Here is a 20,831-nt window from a genome sequence, read left to right as displayed (position 1 = left end):
AGGCCATTCGGCCCCTCGAGCCTGTTCCGCCATTTAATGAGATCATGGCTGATCATCCAAATTCAGTACCCTGTCCCTGCTTTCTCCCCATATCCCTTGATCCCTTTCGCCTTAAGAAATATATCTAACTCCTTCTTGAATATATTTAATGAATTGGCCTCAACTGCCTTCTGTGGTAGAGAATTCCACAGGTTCACCACTCTCTGGGTGAAGAAATTCCTCCTCATCTCAGTCCTAAATGGCTTACACCTTATCCTTAGACTGTGACCCTTGGTTCTGGACTCCCCTGCCATTGGGAACATCCTTCCTGCATCTAGTCTGTCTAGTCCTGTTAGAATTTTATAAGTTTCAATGAGATACCCTCTCATTCTTCTAAACTCTAGCGAATATAAGCCTAATCGACCCAATCTCTCTTCATACGTCATTCCTGCCATCCCAGGTATCAGTCTGGTGAATCTTCGCTGCACTCTCTCCATGGCAAGAACATCCTTCCTCAGATAAGGTGACCAAAACTGCATACAATACTCAAGGTGTGGTCTCACCAAGGCCCTGTACAACTGCAGCAAGACATTCTTGCTCCTGTACTCCATTCCTCTCGCTATGAAGGCCAACATACCATTTGCCTTCTTAAACGCCTGCTGCACCTGCATGCTTACCTTCAGCGACTGGTGCACAAGGACACCCAGGTCCCGTTGCACTTCCCCTTTTCCCAATCTACTGCCATTCAGACCCTGTCCCCCCCCCCCCCAAGCCAACCCCAGCCCCCACGTGATCCCTCCCTCCTCTGTGCTGCCTAGTGCCACAGGCCTACCTGGCCGGAGCCAACCAGCCTCTCAATCTGGCTGGCTGCGGGTGGGAAACAGAGGTCTCCCATGCAAATCAGCCCCTGCCGTTAAATTAGGCAGGACCTGCGGGAAACCCGTCCTCCCGGATTTGCCAACCGCCCCAGCCCACCTTCCCCATTAAAATTCAGCCCCGAGTGAGGGTAGAATCATGTTCTGCTGTGATGGTCACTGCAGCCGAATAGCCTGTCGCCATGCACTGTCCAAGCTCACATGTGAGAAAATGGCAACTTGTGTAAGATACTGGAGAGCTGTTAGCTAATGTAACTGTACCAAAGCGTAAGTCGCCATCTTCAGGATGCGAGAGGTAAGAGAGAAACACAAATCCATCAAAGCTTTTAATGGGAAGTGGATGGAAGTTCATGGGGGAGTACTTTTTATTCAAAGTACTCCCTACTGTGTCGATGTAAAAACTATATAGTTATCAAATATTTATTACCATTTCAAAGCAAAACTTCAATCCTTCCTGCCCCAAAATAGACCTCCAATGTCATGACCATTACTGCTTCCCCAGAGGTCCTTCCAGTGATGTCACTGATGGGTTGGAGCCGGCTGATTGGCTCCAATCATTTTACGGGGACATTGCAACTTCAGACTGGCCTAAGGACCCAAATCAGGGAGTAAACACTGCAGTTCTGTAGGATTCCCACCAATTGCATGTTTTCCTAATTGCACCTGGGATGCACACATGTTCGTTGAATGACATACTTTAGTGTGCATGCTGCTGTCGGCACAACTGCCAGCCAATCGCAGCGTTAATATCACCAAATTCAAGTTACTGCTTTGAAATTTCGCCCAATAGTGCAGAACCGTTTATTGTCGACCATGTGACACTGGTTGTAAAATGCCAGGATGTGGGCACATCTAGCTTGGAAGGGTCACTGTCTCTATATTGCAAATATGTATTTCATATATTTCAAATATGTATTTCATATATTTCAAATATGAAAGTGAATCTAATTTTATGGGATACACTTGAAATGAGACGAGAGCAACAGTTTAACCAGGATTTTACTGGCACTTCTGCGAAAGTGAAATTCTCAGATATGGCCCCGATTTTAACTCCAGGTGGATTCCCCGACCAGGCCTGAGTTAAAATTAGAGTCGGGTCTCAATGATGTCATCAGGCCGTAACATGCATATGTAAAGAAGGACCCTGTTGGCTCCGCCCTTGCTGCCTGCTCAGGAGAGCAGGTTAAAATTGCAGATGTTGCGATCATGACGGCTTTCAGACAGGTAAGAGCCAGGGCGATTTCCATTGCCCACCCGCCAGGATTCTGCTGAGCGAGTAGGTTTAAAATCGTCCCATTGGTTTCAGCCGCAAGCTGTTGACACAGGCCACCTCTTAGGGGAAAAGAAATATTTTCACTGCTGTTTATTATTTTTCCTTCTCAGTCTTTTGGCCGTCGCTCCCCCCATATGCTTCTCCAGCCAGGAAAGCAAGTATAATGGAAGCTGCAGATTTCTCCATGATTTATCATTAACTCTGCCTCCTGATCATTAAGGGAGAGTGGGCTGGGCGGGAGGCACACACAACCCCCAGTACCATTTGGATTCTGTCTGTTTTTCTTACCTATGAGATCAATGCCCCTCCATCTACCTGAGGTAGAAGATCAGCCATGATCTTTTTTAATGCTGGAGCAGGCTCGAAGGGCCAAATGGCCTACTTCCTGCTCCAATAGCAAAATACTGCGGATGCTAGAAATCTGAAATAACAACTGAAAACGCTGGAAAAACTCAGCAGGCCAGGCAGCATCCGTGGAGAGAGAAACCGAGTTAACGTTTCAGGTCGAAGACCTTTCGTCAGAACTGGAAAAAAAGCAGGAAATGGAGCAGATTTTAAAGCAAGTTTAGGGGCTGGGAAATGGGGGAGGGGATGAAAGAACAAAAGGGAAGGTCTGTGATAGGATGGAAGGCAGGAGAGGTTAAGAGACATGGAGATATTCAAGGCAAGAGGAGGTGGTAATGGGACAGGTTCAGAAACAAAGGATGGCTCTAGATGGAGTGTGAATTGCGCTGGCAGAATGAAAGACAGCTGCCATGTGGGAGGGAAGAAAAAAACACAAACAAAAAGTGTGGATAAAAAATATAAATATAATAGGGGCCGAGGTTATGATCTGAAATTGTTGAACGCTATGTTGAGTCCAGAGGGCTGTAAAGTGTTCAGTCCAAAGATGTGCGGGTTAGGTTGATTGGCTATGATAAATTGACCCTTAGTGTTAGGGGGATTAAAATGTGTGGGGTTACGGAGATAGGGTGGGATATGTGTTGGTGAAGGGGTTACGGGGATCGGGTGGGATATGTGTCGGTGCAGGCTCGATGGGCCGAAATGGCCTCTATCTGCACTGTGGGGTTTCTGTGTGATTCTGTGATAAAGGGGACCCCGAGCTTCCGGTCGCCTGTCACTTTAATTCACCGCTCCATTCCCACTCAGACCTCACCGTCCTCGGCCTCTTGCATTATTCCACAGAAGCTCAGCGTAAGCTCGAGGAACAGCACCTCATCTTTCGAAAGGTCTTCGACCTGAAACGTTAACTCTGTTTCTCTCTCCACGGATGCTGCCTGGCCTGCTGAGTTTTTCCAGCATTTTCTGTTGTTATTTTACTTCCTGCTCCTGTTTCTTACGTTATTTCTAATGTGAGAGTCTACCTGCCAAGCAACTCCAAGCCACAGCCTTTCAGCCCTACCTGTCACCTTCAAGTACAATAATTGGCAGGAAGGAGTCACAACACACTCGCAGAATTTAGCAAATCAGACCACATTATAAACAGCAAGCTCAAGTGGCTTATACATATCATCTGAGCCACACGATTCAGTTACTGCATGTAACTGCCTTCCTCACGACTATTAATTATTCTTGTCAAGGATGCCAAATTCAGAGCTGCAGTACATTAGGCCTTCAAAGACTTTAGGAAGTTGTGGGAAATGTTTTCATGAACTTATTTCCACACACACCGTTATTTTACATGTTCCATTCGCTGTATACAACCTCAAGTGCCAGAAATTGCGATGTTCTTCAGAAGAAAATGAATCCCTCCCATCTCCGAATTCAAGCTTGCTTTCTGTTTGAGGAACCCACTGGCAGATGCTGTCCTGCAAAGCAATTGTGTGCCTCAAATAGCCCAAACTCTTTTGACATTTCACTTTTCCTACAGCAGAGGTCACAACAAAAACTACAATTGTGGACGCTGGGTGTATACCAGCTCGTTTTTAATTTGGAAATTATTGGTCCGCACAGTTTCCATGTACCTGTTTTCTGCAGGAAAGGGCATGTCAGTGAGGATGGACTACAAGCTTTGCGTTGCAAGCAAGTGGTGTCAGTTTATCATTAGTAGCAAACTATTGGCCCCGACAACCCCCACATTTCTTTTGAGGCCCATCAATCGATGGCACAAACCTAATCTGCCACACCCTCTGAAAAGTACAATTTGAAGGATTGTATACAACCTTTTTACACACACTGGGTGGGGGGGGGGGTGGTATTTTGACTTTGTGCGATAGTGTGAAATGGGCGATAACAAATCGGCAGCCCATTTTACACCTGTCCCAATTTTGATTTCCATTGCAGTCCTATCTTAAAGGTTCAGATGGCACTGATGGAACAACTAACAATTGTTGGTGCCTGGGCCGAGCTGCTCCTCTACTGTAACTAATACACGGAGCAAAATGTAATTAAATGGCAAGAAAAGACTTTTACCAGGGACTAAAATTATCATCTCCCTTTAAGAAGACTAAGTCCCAGGACTCCCATACACCCAGTTTTTATGTGCAAGCTGTGGATGGAGCCTTTTCCCTAAGTAGGAAGATTCAACGTGGGACCTGGTTTAGCCAATTTAAATATTTAAATGAGGCCTGCACACACCGATAACAAGGCCTCGTTTGTCGGCTCCTTAATCACTCGCTGGAAAATCGGCTTGAGCCAAATTGGGCATGCAATGTCATGGCTGGATTTTCCAACCCGTGACCGCCACAAGCAATGTTCTGCCCCAGGACCGGAGCCTCAGAAACATTGAGACTTAACTGCGTTCAGTTTTTCTGCTGAGGATAATCCTGGAATTAGGTGGAACAAAGAGCTGCTGTTTAAAAATGGTTTATCCTTTTTGGAATGGAAGGCATATCTGTGTTTGCTCTAACTGGGGAATTTAAAACAAAGGAAACATACTTCAGAAGGCTGTGTTACTCATTTTCACTGGATTATTCACCACCTTGTATATATTACTGTTAAACATGAGTGAATCATAGCTTTGTTGCTCTTAATGGGATCTTATGCTGGAAACAGAGTGTTCATCCATTAGCCACAACTGACAATAAAACAACAAAGAGGGTTGGTGAAAGTAATGAAGATGCAGTTGTGTATATTTAAGAAGTTCCCTACTCCTATGCTTGACTAAACAATATACTTTTAGATTTAAGGGTCTATCTATCACAATCTGGGTTGAATACAGACTAGCCCGGCTGACACTGTTTCTAGATCTGATGTTTATCTAACTTGCTGAATCATTTGGCGATCACAGTGACTCAGGGTCACTGTGATCTTTAAATGATTCACCAAGTTGGTAGGCAACATAGTCTAGCACCTCTCAAATCGCCTGTTTTGTTTGTAAAATGAAAACCCATTGGGATGTGATGCCTGTTGGATACCAGTGTAGGAACGTATGTCTAAAATTCCTTTTGCTGCCATTTTGACAGAGGTTTAACGTGATTAAAATAAATGGATTAACACCTGCGCTAAAAGAGCAGTGAGGAATTTTTAACATCAGTATCGCACACCTCAATTTCAAAGCTGATGACTTCAATGACTGTTCATTTTAAAGGTTAATAGGGTTTTTTTTTTCAAAATTGAGAAAGTGGGGTAAAGGACCAAGGCTCACGGTGCAACAAGGCGACGTGAGAAATCAATAGTAGTCCTTAGGTAATACTAAACATGAGTGGTTAAAGCCTGTAGGAATTAAGGAATACTGAGAGAGGTAAGGAGCTTCAGAGACTTTTGAGGTCCTAGTAACAGGCATTAGAGCAGGGGACGGTGCATTGAGTCCCATATACTAACTCGCACCAAGTCCGGTTCACCCATCACCCCTGTGCTCAGTGACCTACATTGACCCCCGGTTGAGCAACGGCTCGATTTTAAAATTCTCATCCTTGTTTTCAAATCCCTCCACGGCCTCGCCCCTCCCTATCTCTGTAATCTCCTCCAGCCCCACAACTCCGTGCTCCTCTAATTCTGTCCTCTTGAGTATCCCTGATTATAATCGCTCAACCATTGGTGGCCGTGCCTTCTGTTGCCTCGGTCCTAAGCTCTGGAATTCCCTGCCTAAACCTCTCCGCCTCGCTACCTCTCTTTCCTCCTTTAAAACACTCCTTAAAACCTATCTCCTGCCCTAATTTCTCCTTTTGTGGCTCGGTGTCAAATTGTGTGTCGTATAATACTCCTGTGAAGCGCCTTGGGACGTTTTAGTACGTTAAAGGCACTATATAAAATACAAGTTGTTGTTGTTGTTGTCCTGATTTCAATAAAGTGAGAATGTGAGGAGGCGGAAGAGCACTTAAGATGGCATATTGGGAGCTCAGGGAGGAAAGCTCAGCGGAGCAATGACCAGAATTCAGAGGAGTTAATGCCCGGGCTTGTTAACAGATGCGTGCACCATGATTTCAGAATAAAAAGCAGCTACCGTGGTGACCTTTTCTTTCTTTGCTTTGATGCAGAATCACAACAACAGCTGCATGTATGATGGATCTGCGGAGGTACCCACTGGATGAACAAAACTGCACGCTGGAAATAGAAAGCTGTGAGTACTCTCAGGAGAAGCAGGCCCTGTGGCTAAAAATTCTCAACCACTCGCGTTAGTCCTATCAAGCATTCAAATGTATCCCCTTACCCCTGCCCAACCCCCCCGGGGTGGGGGGGGAAATCTGTTACAAATCATAATGGAATTTAAAAAAAATTCTTTCAATAGATAGAGGTTTCTTCTTTTTTTTAAATTATTTCTTTTTTTAATGTTTTGGCATGTGCGCGCATCGCCGCATGGGAGAATTGCAGCTGGGAGTCAGAAAGCATTAAACGCTTCATCATTTCAGTTTGATTAGACAGAGGTCTGATGTTTATCTACAACACGGGATGAATAATGCTCCAATTTTAATCAGTTTCAGCCTGAATGAAGCAAACACTGGGATGCAATTTGCTCTCTGTGTTGCTTTATTGCGCATGACTTCACGTGCTGCTGAGCCCCCTGGGCTCATGCGGAGCCCTACTTCATAATCAGGAGTTCAAGCCCAATACAAGCAGTTTGCCGAGATATTTGGGTCATTTAGTCCATTGTTTTCAACCCAGGACATTGCAAATGTTTCATTCAAGTGCGTGCACAACCAATAGAAGAATCGTAAACTGGAGAGCAGGTGGTGGGGTGGGGAGCGGGGGGGGGGGCAGGTGGAAAGGTGCCTCAGGAAACTTGTAATTATTTAAGGAGATAATGCCGCAGAATTTGCTGGGAAAGTAATGTCGAGTTTAATGCGCGCAGCATCATTAGTGTGTAAATAAACCCAGCAATTTGTGGCGAGGAAGAGATATTGGCCACGATTTTCATTGGGCCGTGAGGCGGGCGGGGGGTTAAAATCACAAAACCTGGGGGTCGGGACACCCCCGCCTGGTTCCCGCCTCCACGCCATTTTAACCTAGGTGTGTCTGATTGACCCGATTCAGTCCTGCCTGCAACAGGCGGGACTGGTCTTTAGGGCCTTTAAACAGCACTAATTAGCCTTCATAATCCCATTTTAACAGGCCCTTGCCTGTTTAACCCTTTTCCCATGTAAAACACGCCTGATGGGGATGACGCCTGTGAAACCTGGTGTGAACACTTATTGGCTTGTTGACTATCAGCTGCAGGTCCAACATTAAAGAGGATATTTGATCAGTCATCATTTGCAGGTGGCAGGACTTTGATGTCTCAGGTCTGGGGTAACATTTACCTGGCCTAGCCACACCTGTGGAAGGTTGGAGCCTCACACACATCTCCAGTGTGACCTCCTGGGAAATCCCTCTCGCCACCTTCACTCAGCGCTTCCTCAACGGAGTCACACACCAGAAGCATGGGAGCCATTTATTTCCTTCCCTTCTGGGCATTAGATGAGCTCGAACACCAGCTGCAGCACCAGCAGAACCAGGAACAACAGCAGCAGCAACAGGAGCGCCAGGCTGCTGCACAGGCCAGAAGGGGCCAGCGCTTGGAAGTGGCTTGAGAGCACCTTGCTGCACATCAGGGGGCCATGGGGACCCGTATCTGCACTGGCAATCCTACTCAGAAGGACTTCCATGAAGGTCTGGTTTCTCTGTTCAATAGATACCCATCGCTCCTCAAGAGATGTCATTCTATTATGAGCACTCACCATGTTTTCCATACCCTGGCGACTTATCTCCTCCATGGAGGTTGCCATCCTTTCCATGGTGATGCATTCATCCGCCAATGACCCCACAAAGGCTCTGCTCATGGTCGCTATGGACTCCTCCATTCGCTCCACACTCACATCGACCCTGGAGACAACCTGCCAGAGACGCCTGCATCTGTTCCTGGAGTTCCAGCCCCGCTGATCTTATGGATGGACCCAGAGGCAGAGGGTCGACATGCAGCTGAGCCGAGCCTGCGCCCTCTGACTAGCACTTTCCACTGCTGTCCCTGTCTCCACAATCTGCTGATGCTCACTTGTGAGCTGTGATACACCAGGTGACAACACTACTCTATGTCCCGAAGGTCCCACCGAGATGTGAGTGTCTGCGCTGGTGCAAGGTGCGTTGAATTCTGCTGACGCTGCACCCTCAGAGGTTGCAGCTTCCTCTGAGGAGTCTGGAAGCTCAGGCTCTTCCTCCTGGACAGTGGGGACGGGGGCTCTCGATGGTCCTGTGGGGGAGTGAGGAAAGAGTTAGAGATGTGAGGTCAAGGTTACATGCACATTGCATATTGCAGATGATCATAGGTCCGTCTGTTAGAGCTTCAGAATCATTATCAGCGACTCATGCAATGTCAATGAGAGAGATGGAAAACTATTCTGTCACCAGCTTGCTGTGATGCACCCGTCTGTCCGTCCCCCACTTGCGCCTCATCCTCCAGTCTCACGATCTCCAGGATCGCCTCCTCCCAGTGGGTGAGGTGGGCTACTGATGGTGGCCCTCCTCCTGTCCTCGCTTGTTCTCTTTTATTGTGAGCTCTCTTTTCCTGCACTGCAACCACGTTCTTCGTGTGAACCCCAAGGAGTTGACTTGACCTGCCACCTGTAGCCACACAGCCTTGGTCTGACTGGGAGGCCTTTTCCTCCCTGAAGAAGGGAAGAGGACCTCCCTGTGGGCCCTAGCACCATCCAGTAATGCCTGGAGTGAAGCCTCATCAAATTTGGGGGCAGATCTGGCCCTCCCGCTGGCCGTTGCTCCTGCAGGTTCCTGTGCCATCTTAATGGTGAAGTTTGGGAGCCTGCAGAGGAAGCAAGGCTTGCTGTGGACCTTAGAAGCAGCAGCAATGATGACGTCATATTCTGCGACTTTCTGACTGAAAATACTCAATTGCCAAGGCTTCCCACACGCTGGAAATCAATTGACCAATTGTGTTAAATTTGCATCAGTCTCACAGACCCATTTACAATCGTGTCGGAATCACTAAATTCGGGGAACCCGCCAATTCCCCACACCTGAGTTAAAATCGACCCCATTGAGTGGGTTGCGAGTTGGCTCAAATTGCTGGATGACTTGCTGTTAGCCTCGTGGAAATGGGAGCTCACCATCAACCTCCCGTGGGTGTCAGAAAATTACTGCATTTCCGCTGTTAAAAGGAATTAAACGCACCGCAGAAAGTTAGGGCTGGTACTTAATGATGTAAGGACCCATTTAATGATGAGCTTTAAGTTCCTGCAATGCCATTCAACCTCTCCAGCCCAGAAAGGGAACAATTGAAATGTAGAGTCTCATTCCTGCAGGTAGTAAATTGTTCCTAGAGGTTTCAAAAATTAAAAATTTTAAAGTTTTTTTCTGGCTTTCTCGTTCTGTCACTTTTTTCTCTCTTAATCCAATCTATCTTTCCCTCTCTTTATTTCTCATTCTGTAACGAATTTGTCTTTAATTCACCCGATCTCCTTCTCCATCATTCCCCAGTTTCTTTCTCTATCCCTAATTCTCATTGATTAAGGAAATAGACTGTTGGTCCCATTGGTTCACCAAGGTCCCAGATGCCCCTGTTGGCCCTCTTGGTGCCGTTATCAGCTTGCACTTCCAGCAAGTTGCGGCGCAAACATTTTTAGAGGTGAGGGAAAAAAAATCTTAACAAACGGGCCATGCCACAAGATGCCCCACTCCAGCAAATTCTGGGTCATTGGTTAAATATTAACCCTTAGCTGCCAGCAAGGTCAGGGAAACTCCTGTCTCCCTGGGCTGACTGGTTTTATTTGTTTTCAGGTCATAGAGGCATAGAGTTATACAGCACAGAAAGAGGCCCTTCGGCCCATCGTGTCCGCGCCGGCCATCAAGCCCTATCTATTCTAATCCCATTTTCCAGCACTTGGTCCGTAGCCTTGTATGCTATGGCATTTCAAGTGCTCATCTAAATGCTTCTTGAATAGTTATGCATAGTAACGCTGAAATAAGCATCAATATTAAAGTAATAAAAGTACTCAAACATCAGGAATAGCTTCATTACTGCGAAGGTAACCCTAAATAAACTTCCTCAACAGTTCTGCAAGTTTATCCAATGAACAACTGAAGCATACAGACCAGCCAAGTCGCAGGTTTTAACCTCCCCAGTCTGTACTGAGTCAATCAGGGTGTTGCTGCTCTGTTACAAGTGTCCTCAGCACCCCTTTTATGAAAGCGAAAACTGGCTGGGGGATCCCACGCCTGATTGCTGTCCGGTGACTCCCACTGTAAGTGCACGGGCAAGAGGTTCGGGTCGTTCAGGCTCCATTCTTAAGTGACACACAAAGGAATCATCTGCATCACTCACTGTCAATGAACAGTGTTCACTTGGGAGACACCAATGGAACCAAACCCCAGCAAGGAGTCGATACCTTCAGGCAAGAAGGGTTAGATGAGGAAAATTGGCAGAAAGAAAGAAACCCTAATCTACTAAATTAATCAGCGAAAACACACATTTATATATTAATAAAAAGCAAACATTTTATTCGTGCTTGTTTTGCCTCATTTTTCCTACTATCCTTTCCATATTCTCTTTCTGTCTTATTTTGTTAATTCGAGTTTCAGTTTTATTCTTTTCTACCTATTCCACTAATTCTAACCTTTTTATATAATTTATTTTTCTTCTCTTGCCGTCTCACTCCCTCTCTTCATTTTGGAGGCGGAGCAATTCTTTGTTTTAAAAAGCGCATTCTCATTGGTTGGAAACCAGCTTCCGGGGCCAGCTTGAGAACCAATCAAAAGCTTAGATTGCAATGATTGACGGGTCACATTTGATGTGGAAATTGTATCCAAGTCAAGAATGCCTCAAAGGCACCTGAAATAATAAATTCACCCAAGGGCACTTGAAGGATCCAATTGTATTTTTGTACATTTTTACAAACCACCAAAACCAGCTGTGGCATTACTGGGGAAGTTGAATTTTGCCGAGGCTTTACTGGGTTGAGTGCATTATGGAATGCCTAAAAGAATAATCTTTATTTGTGACATTTATTAATACTTTACCATGAAACAAGCGAAAGAAGAAAAAAAAGAGGAAAGAGCAAATTAATTTAAAGCTGAGAAAATTCATTCAGTCCCCAAAAAAGAACAATAAAGAAATTATAAAAGTAACATAATCCAGAAAGAAGTCAGCACATGTTGTATTATATTTGATTTGTTTAAGTTGGTGCCAAATCTGGAATATCCACACGTTGCCCCTTAGGCATTAGGATGCCAATTCACATATGTGTATTCCCCCCCGACTCCTCTCCTCCCAAGGTGTAAGTAGTTAATGTTGACTAAATCCTCATGGAATGTGCCAAGGTGAGATAGGAAGGTGCTCACAGGGATGAAGAGAAAATCAAAGGGTGAATCAGCCTAGACTACTCTAATGGATCGCTCTTCAGCAGTTGACAGAGGGTGTAATGACAGAGGCCCGCGGGACTATCAGGGAACTCGGGGATTGCTGGGTTGCAGGAGGGAATGCTACACAAGGCGAAGAAAGTGCTGAAGAATAGGACAGGGGAAATGTTTTTCCTGTTGGATTTATTACTTACTATCTTGTATTTATGGCCCCTAGTTTTGGATTCTTCCACAAGTGGAAATATTCTGTCCACGTCTACCCTGTCCAACCTATTCATAATTTTTAAGACCTCTATCAGGTCACCTCTAAGTCTTCTATTTTCTAAAGAAAAAAGCCCCAACCTGTTCAACCTTTCCTGATAGCTGTAATCTCTCAGTTCTGGTACCATCCTTTGTAAAGCTTTTTTGCACTTTCTCCGGAGCCTCTGTGTCCTTTTAGAGGGTTATTTAGACTTCTGTTAAACTACAAAAGCATAAAATGATTGTAAATTCTATTCCATTACAGCAAAAGTATCATTCCCCTCTGAGGCATGGCGATCACCTTCTATTAGATGAAATGGTGCAGGGGGCTGAACACCTTTGGGAACTGGGTTTAAACCCATCCCAGACAGTTGATCTGAAAGTCTTTTCTCTCTGTTATAAGGATAGTATACATGATCACTTTAGATAGTGTGAATCCAATTATTCTTAGCCATAGACCCACCATACAAAGCTTGGCACAAATTGGCATTAACTCGACAACTCTTCTCTGAGAGCCCTTAAAAATGGTTGCTGGGTTATTGCAAAATTTCACCCTTCTGAGATTCAGTTTTAATGTACAGTGTTGAAGCAGAGCAGAGGGCATTTTGACTGGTGCTGCACCTGACCTGAAAACGTTTGATGCTTAGACTGATTGGATAAACATGGGAAGTGCTCCATTCCCAGCACTCACATCCTTCACCTCAATGAGCCTAAAAAAAATACACGGTGTAGTTAAAGGATGGATCAGCACGGAATGTATGGAAAGTGTGACACATCCGACTAATGCCGGCTTTGCCTTTGCCTTTCAGATGGATACACAACGGACGACATTCAGTTCTACTGGAGAGGCGGGGACGACGCTGTGACTGGAGTACATAAGATTGAGTTGCCACAGTTTTCTATTGTGGAGTACAGGCTGGTGTCCCGCAACGTTGAGTTTGCCACAGGCAAGTCTGGCTTCATTACAACGATGCTTACTGACTTTCAGGATTTCTTGTGTTTTTCCTGGAAAATGGAGATGGGGAAGGAAAACAAATAAGGGGGTACCAATTATATGTCTGCGTTGCCACACTTTTGACACATGGGTTGGAATCAGGCAGCCTCCATTATCGTTGTGGGATCCTCCTTGTCCGATTTTCCTCTCTGCATTCTATCCGGGTGACCCTCGACACTCAAGTTGTATAAGAAGAAAATCTGCCCGATAATAGTTAAACACTTCATCGAAGTTCACAGGCATTTCAGTTCCTGGTCTATTCTTCTTAGTTTGCACGTTTAAAAACAATATTCACTCTCAGGATGCGGGCCTCGCTGGCAAGACCAGCATTTATTGCCCATCCCGAGTTATCCTTGAGATGGTGGGGGTGGGCCTTCGAATAACCTGGACTAAGCACAGTCACAAGTGTCAGTGGTAACTTTAGTGATCAGTTGTTGTGTCATTCAGTACATTTATTTTCAATAGATGTGTACATTTAACTTAGGGTGCTTTCATAATTTCAAAAAGAAATGGCTTTGTAATACCCTTTGCTTCCTATGCCGTAATTTTGTATTTCTGGCCAATATAAAATTTCCCTCAACTTCAGGGCCAGAAACTTAACTGACGAATTTTTCAGCAACCACCTGATTTACGCATGGAATTTTAACTGCCAACCTGGAACCCACTGGTTTCAGTTAGATTCCCGCTCGCTTGCGGCAGAATATGGTCACGGTGACTTTAACCCCCGAGTCCCTGGCCGACTTCCCACCCGGAACAGTTAATGAGAACTCCTGCTCCTCCTGGACTCGCAAAGCGAAATTTAAAAAAACTTACCTTAAATGGCATCTTCTCGCTTGACTTCACCTGAAGGGAAAGCCACAGCGACACTCCACTCAGGTCAGAGTTAAAACAGCGGTCAGGGCCCGATGTCATCATTGGAACCCCCCGATCTGCATATTTAAAGAAGGACCCTGTCGGCTTCAGGTGGGTACATTGGCTGCCTGCTCAGAAGAGCAGGTTAAGATTGAAGACGGTAGGATCCGGGCGGGGGGTGTTGGCAGGCAAATCACCTGGTCAGTTTTAACTGTCTACACACTCGGTTTGCCGGGATTACTGATCGGAAAAATGGGTGGAGACCTGTTCCGCCAAATTTTCACCCACATAGCACCCCATCCAATTTTCTGGACGAGTTTTGTACTGGCTAAAAATGGACTAGTTTGTTTGGGGTTAATTAAAATTTGCCACCAGTGGCGTTATAATATTTCTTTCAGTTTAGCACTTCGTCATCTACCCACCCATATAAAATGGGGCACTCCAAATTTGTGATTGAGTTAGGGGCAGATGCATGTAAGTGAAGTCCAGTTCCATATCACCATCAAAAGAGCTCTACGACAAAATTCGGCCTCTGGATGTCCAGGGCTGCTGGAGCATACTGTTTGCATAAGTGCATATGAAGACTCCTATAGTATGAGTTGTAGCGACATCGTCAGGCTAGTTTTGAACCTTATTTCTTGCTCTCTTATTTTCTTTGCCGTGTCCCCTTAGCTGATCGGGAGGATTCGTGCCAAGTGTCCTGGCACTACCAATTTTTGGAGCGTCCTCAATATTGGGACGGTGGTGTTCCCGATGGCAAGCCCCTTTATTTATGTATCTTGAAGGAAGCGAAGGAGAGCTGCAAAGCATGTCAAGCTGCACCAGAGGCAGGGAGGCGCATTTATCTGGCAATGACCTTGTGGAGCAATCTGCACAGCTTCCAGATCAGAATACAGCCAAATGCAGAGCTGGGTCATTTGCTGCAAGGACACCCGCAGCTAACGTGCACCATAGGGTTGGCACTGCCAGTGGCATTGACTGTCGGCTATGTCTTCAAGTCTTCTTTCATGTCTCTTTCAGGCATGTTGCAATACTGTGCTATGGAGAGGGTACCCTGTTATTCCATCGAGTCTACAGCACTGAAACAGGCCATTCGGCCCAACCGGCCTATGCCGGTGTTTATGCTCCACATGAGCCTCCTCCCACCCCTGTTTTTCTAACACTATCAGTGTATTCTTCTATTCTTTTCTCCCTCATGTGTTTATCTAGCTTCCCTTTAAATGCCTCTATGCTATTCGCTTCAACTACTTCTTGTGGTAGCGAGTTCCATATTCTCACCACTCTTTAGGTAAAGAAGTTTCTCCTGAATTCCCTATTTATTGGTGACCATCTTATATTTATCGCCCCAAGTTTTGACCTTCCCCACAAGTGGAAACATCTTCTCTACGTCTACCCTATCAAACCTTTTCATAATCTTAAAAACTTCTATCAGGCCACCCCCTCAGTCTTCTCTTTTCTAGAGAAAAGAGCCCCAGCCTGCTCAGCCTTTTCTGATGCGTATATTCTCTCAGTTCAGGTATCATCCTTGTGAATCTTTTTTGCACCTTCTCCAGTGCCTCTATACCCTTTTTATATAGAACACAGAGCCACCTCCGTTGCTATCATCTCATTCTGCCTTATCTCCACATTACCAGCCATCAAGCAGTTGCCGTGTTGTACCTCTCAGTCACTGGGCAACAAGCTTGGTTTCCTGCCTCCAGATTTATTGTGCCAGCCATGGGATTTTGCCAGGCATGTTTGCTACCCAAATAACTTTTTGCAAATGCCGAACTATACATTAGGAATAGTAGCCACATTTTTTTATCCCCACATGCATGCAGCTACTTATCTTTAAGTCACCACATCCCTTTAGATTTACTGATCCCTCTCTTGATGAAATCTCACATCATCCTCTGGCAAGCTTCCAAATCCAGACCTAATCCAGGGGTGGGGGGGGGGAGGTTAACTCACTCACACAATGTTCAGCGAAGATTCACCAGGCTGATACCTGGGATGGCAGGAATGACGTATGAGGAGAGATTGGGTCAATTGGGCTTGTACTCGCTGGAGTTTAGAAGAATGAGAGGGGATCTCATTTAAACTTACAAAATTCTGACAGGACTAGACAGACTAGATGCAGGAAGGATGTTCCCAATGGTCGGGGAGTCCAGAACCAGGGGACACAGTCTAAGGATAAGGGGTAGGCCAGTTAGGACAGAAATGAGGAGGAATTTCTTCACCCAGAGAGTGGTGAACCTGTGGAATTCTCTACCACAGAAGGCAGTTGAGGCCAATTCATTAAATATATTCAAGAAGGAGTTGGATATATTTCTTAAGGCTAAAGGGATCAAGGGGTATGGGGAGAAAGCAGGGACCGGGTACTGAATTTGGATGATCAGCCATGATCGCATTGAATGGCGGAGCAGGCTCGAGGGGCCGAATGGCCTACTTCTGCTCCTATCTTCTATGTTTCTATGTAAATTAGATAGAGTCAGTTCACTGATGTTTGAGCAAATACTGTACTAAAAATGCTTAATCAGAGGCGCGATTGGTAAAATCTACATACATAAGACTGTCCAGCTCCGCGCACAACTGATTGTTCACCTGTTCTGAACCAAATTACAAAATCCAAGCTCCAAGAGCCTACCTCTGGAAATACTGATTAATTAAAGAGCTGTTTTGCATAATTTAGGAGTTTTATTTGTTCTGGTCATACTACAGCAGCGTGTTCTTGCATGGCCACTGCTCCTGTGCCTGTGCGGTGTGCTCCTCCAGGGACAGGTTTTGGGATAGACACAGTAATTCGTCTGTCACATAACCCTCCCACCGCTCCAGACGTGCTGCTAGGGATGAAGGAGGTCAGGCCGAGAGAAGGGGTGGGAAGGCACAGCCACAGCTGGCTTGGCTCCAAATGCTGGACCAGCCAGAGGAGACAGGCAGAGCCCATTGATTTGCATTTCAGTGAAAGTTTCTTCTTTACAATTTCTTGTTGACATGAATCAGTCATTCATGAAAAAAAGACTTATGAAATAATACTGAGCGGCCTACGGGTAGCACTGTCCAGGGAGAGTATAAATAATCGGGCACGGGCCCAGCTTGCGCAGGACATTCTTAACAGGAACTAGTGAAGGACACAACTAGACCTCCATGTTGTAAAACAGTTGATTAAAGCTTTGTTTAACGCTTCGACCAAGTGCCTAGTAGTTTTCTTACGTCACTTTTTATTTTATGTAGTTTAGGTTTACATAGGGCGCGATCTTACCAGCCCTGGGGAGGCGGGACTGCCAGGAATATGGCAGAATCTGGGGGCGGGTGCCCATCCCACCTCCGTACCATCTTCCCGAGAGGTGGGTAGTCGACCCGCGCCAGGTCCTGTCTCCTGGAGGCGGGAAGGGGATTGCAGCCACTTAGCTGCCTGTTAACAGGTCGTTAACAGGCAGATAAGAGGATTATCCCCATTTTACCCACACAAGTGTGGGCTTCCCGAAGGCTGCAAACCCCACCAGGGTCAGGGAGGCGAGCAGTAGGTCTTCGGGGGTCGGAGGGGTGCAAAAGTGCACTGTGAAGGTAAGTGATGGGTGCAAGTGTGGAGAGGTGAGTATGTGAGGTGAATGGAAAGTGATAGAAAATGTTTACTTACCTTTGTTTCTTCCTGCTGACTTCAAACGTTGGGGATGCAGAGAGTCTCGCATCTCACCGGCAGAGATGACAGATGGTTGCTGCATTCTCCAGTGCAACAACCATCTAATTTCTGCTCACAAAAGAGGTTTGCTGAGTCTTGAATAGTGATTGAATCACAATATCGTAGGGGTGGTCCCATAATCAGAACCCATTTAAAATTGCAATTAGTTAAAACAAAGTTCAGGATCTACTCTAATGTCTCCTTGATTTCCCTCTGTCCTTTCTGTCGATCCTTCTCACCTTTTTGTTGCAATGATATTAATAGGTGGAATGATTTGTCAGTTATTAACCTAGATTTCTGATACCCCTCTTCTCAAAAAATCCACTCTTGGCTCCTCTATCCTTGCAAACTACCACCCCATCTCCAACTTCCCTTTCCTCTCCAAAGTCCATGAACATGTTGCTTCCCAAATTCATGGCCATCTTTCCTGCAGTTCCATATTTGAATCCCTCCATGTTTCGGGCCCAGCCATAGTACTGAAACGGCCCTTGTCAAAGTCACAAATGACAGTCTTTGTAACTGTGACTGTGATAAACTATCCTTCCTCATCCTTCTCGACCTGCAGCCTTTGACACAGTTGGCCACACCATCCTCCAACCCCTCTCCTCCGTCGTTCAACTGGGTGGAACTGCTCTAGCTTGGTTCCATTCTTATCTGTCTAATTGTAGCCAGAGAGTCATCTGCAATGGCTTCTTTTCCTACTCCCACATTGTTAAGTCTGGAGTCCCTCAAGGATCTGTCCTTGGCCCACTTCTATTTCTCATCTACATGCTACCCCTCGGTAATCTCTCCCAAAAATACAATGTCAAGTTCCACATATATGTTGACGACACTCAGTTCTATCTCACCATCACCTCTTTGGACCCCTCGACTATCTCTGATTTGCGACACTGCTTGTCTGACATCCAATATTAGATGAGCAGAAATTTCCTCCAACTAAATATTGGGAAGACTGAAGCCATTGGACTGGATTTTGTGAATGGAGTCGAGTTGGAGGCGGGACTGCTGCTTGTCGTGTCAATGTCCCGCCTCCATCCTCGCCTGACCAATCAGAGGGTCTTTCCCCTGATTGAGCTTGTTAAACCCGCCCTGCGGGCTCAGCAGACCAATTAGGGAGGAAGTCACTGACAGATTACGTCAACGTCAGACGTGCTATCTGTCAAGACTTCTTGAAAGGAGAAATGACAGCATTTGACAGCTCTGTGAAGCTGTCAAACACTGACATTCTCTTTAGTTTGATGAGGCTTTGTGGTGAGGACTCATCAAACCTTTCAAATTTGTAAATTTCACATGTCTGTAGGATCGGAGGATCCACCAGCCATTATGTGAAATTGACGAGGAGGATGTCGGCTCTCCCCATCCAGCGCGGCTAAAGACTGTAGAAAGAAAACAAGGTAAGTGAACACTTTTTTAAACTTATCACCCACCTTGCATACTTACCACTCCACACTTGCACCCATCACTCACCTCTACATCTTACTTCCAGGTGCCTCCGACAACCGCAGACCTCCTTCACGTCTCCTCCAACCCGGCGGGGTTCTCCAACATCGGGAAGCCTTCACCTGTGAAGGTAAAATGGCACTAATCCTTTTTTCTGCCTGTTAACTACCTGTTAACAGGCAGTTAAAAGGGTTAAATGCCTTTCCCGCCTCCAGGAGACGGGACCCGAAGCTGCACATCCTCCCGCCTCCTGGCAAAAGGACACGGAGGCGGGATGGGGGTGGATTTTCCATCCGCCCCCACTTTCTCCAATTTTACCGGCAGCCCCGCCTCCTCGGGCCTTGGAAAATCCAGCCCATTGTCTTTGGTCCCCGCCACAAACTCCGTTCCCTGACCACCGTTTCCATCCCTGGCAACTGTCTTAAGCTGACTGAGACCATTCGCAACCTTGGTGTTGTGTTTGAGCCCGAGATGAGTCTCCGACCACATATCCGCTCCATCACCATGACCGCCTACATCCACCTCCGTAACCTCGCCCAACTCTGCCCCTGCCTCAGCTCATTTGCTGCTGAAACCCTCATCCATGCCCTTGTTACCTCCAGACTTGACTATTCCAATGCTCTCCAGGCCAGCCTCCCATCTTCCACCCTACGTAAACCTGTGCTCATCCAAAGCTCTGCTGCCCATATCTTAACCCGCTCCAATTCTCGTTCACCCATCACCCCTGTGATTGCTGGCTTCCACTGGCTCCTGGTCCCACAATGCCTCAATTTTAAAATCCACATTCTTGTTTTCAAGCCACTCCATGGCCTCACCCCTCCCTATCTCTGTTGCCTCCTCCAGCCCTTCAAGCCTTTGAGATTTTTGTGCTCCTCAAATTCTGGCCTCTTGCCCATCCCCGATTTTAATCGCTCCGCCATTGGTGACTCTACTTTCAGATGTCTTGGCCCTAATTCTCTCCCTAAACCTCTCCACCTCTCTACCTTTCTCTCCTCTGTTAAGATGTTCATTAAAACCTATCTCTTTGATCAAGCTTTTGGTCATCTGTCCTGATATCTCCTTCTGTGGCTCGGTGTCAAAAAATATTTGTTTATTTTCTGATACCACTCTTGTTGAGTGCCTTGAGATGTTTTACTATGTTAAATGGGCTATATAAGTGTAAGTTGTTGTTGTTATTATTGGTGAAATTTGCCACCAAATGTTTAGAAACGGGTATTACGTACACATGAATGGAAGTGAGCTATTTGCACCCAATTTTCCAAAGTCAGCTTATATTATCATAATTCTGCACAGCTCCAGGGAGCACATAACAGTGGAGGTGTATTAGTGTCATTCAAAGAGTGGGGAAAATTAAAGGGGTGTGCAACAATAGGATGACAAAAATTCTGAAAGCCACTGGAAAGGTTCAAAGGCAGTCCGACTCATTACCAAGAATGAAGGGTAAATGATCGGCAAAAATGAAGGGAATGGAAACCTAAGGTCTTGCGTGTGCCGGCAAGTGTTGGGGCAGTCCACCAATCGACTCCCTGTTTTATTTCTACAACAACAAAAACAACATCTTGCATTTATATAGCGCCTTTAATGTAGTAAAATGTCCCAAGGCACTTCACAGGAGCGTTATTAAACAAGCTTTGATACCGAGCCACATAAGGAGATATTAGGACAGGTGACCAAAAGCCTGGACAAAGAGGTAGGTTTTAAGGAGTGTTTTAAAGGAGGAGAGAGAGGTTTAGGGAGGGAATTCCAGAGCTTAGGGCCACCAATGGTTGAGCGATTAAAATCAGTGATGCGCAA

The 20,831-nt window shown here is 45.9% G+C and overlaps 1 protein-coding gene across 2 annotated transcripts in view; it reads left to right on the top strand.

Annotated features, from left to right (window-relative positions):
* gabrb3 (gamma-aminobutyric acid type A receptor subunit beta3) overlaps positions 1-20,831 on the top strand; it is a 589,510-nt gene that overhangs the window by 493,492 nt on the left and 75,187 nt on the right. For both annotated transcript variants that reach the window (XM_085999547.1, XM_085999546.1), the window contains 2 exons: positions 6,546-6,628; positions 12,900-13,037. In XM_085999547.1, coding sequence (XP_085855673.1) covers positions 6,546-6,628; positions 12,900-13,037 — 221 coding nt within the window. The remainder of the gene's footprint in view (positions 1-6,545; positions 6,629-12,899; positions 13,038-20,831) is intronic.

This window comes from Somniosus microcephalus, chromosome 10, assembly GCF_052327205.1.
Source record: "Somniosus microcephalus isolate GS21.2 chromosome 10, FLI_Smic_1.0, whole genome shotgun sequence".
NCBI classification, from domain to species: domain Eukaryota; kingdom Metazoa; phylum Chordata; class Chondrichthyes; order Squaliformes; family Somniosidae; genus Somniosus; species Somniosus microcephalus.
This window is presented reverse-complemented; position numbering and strand designations above follow the sequence as displayed.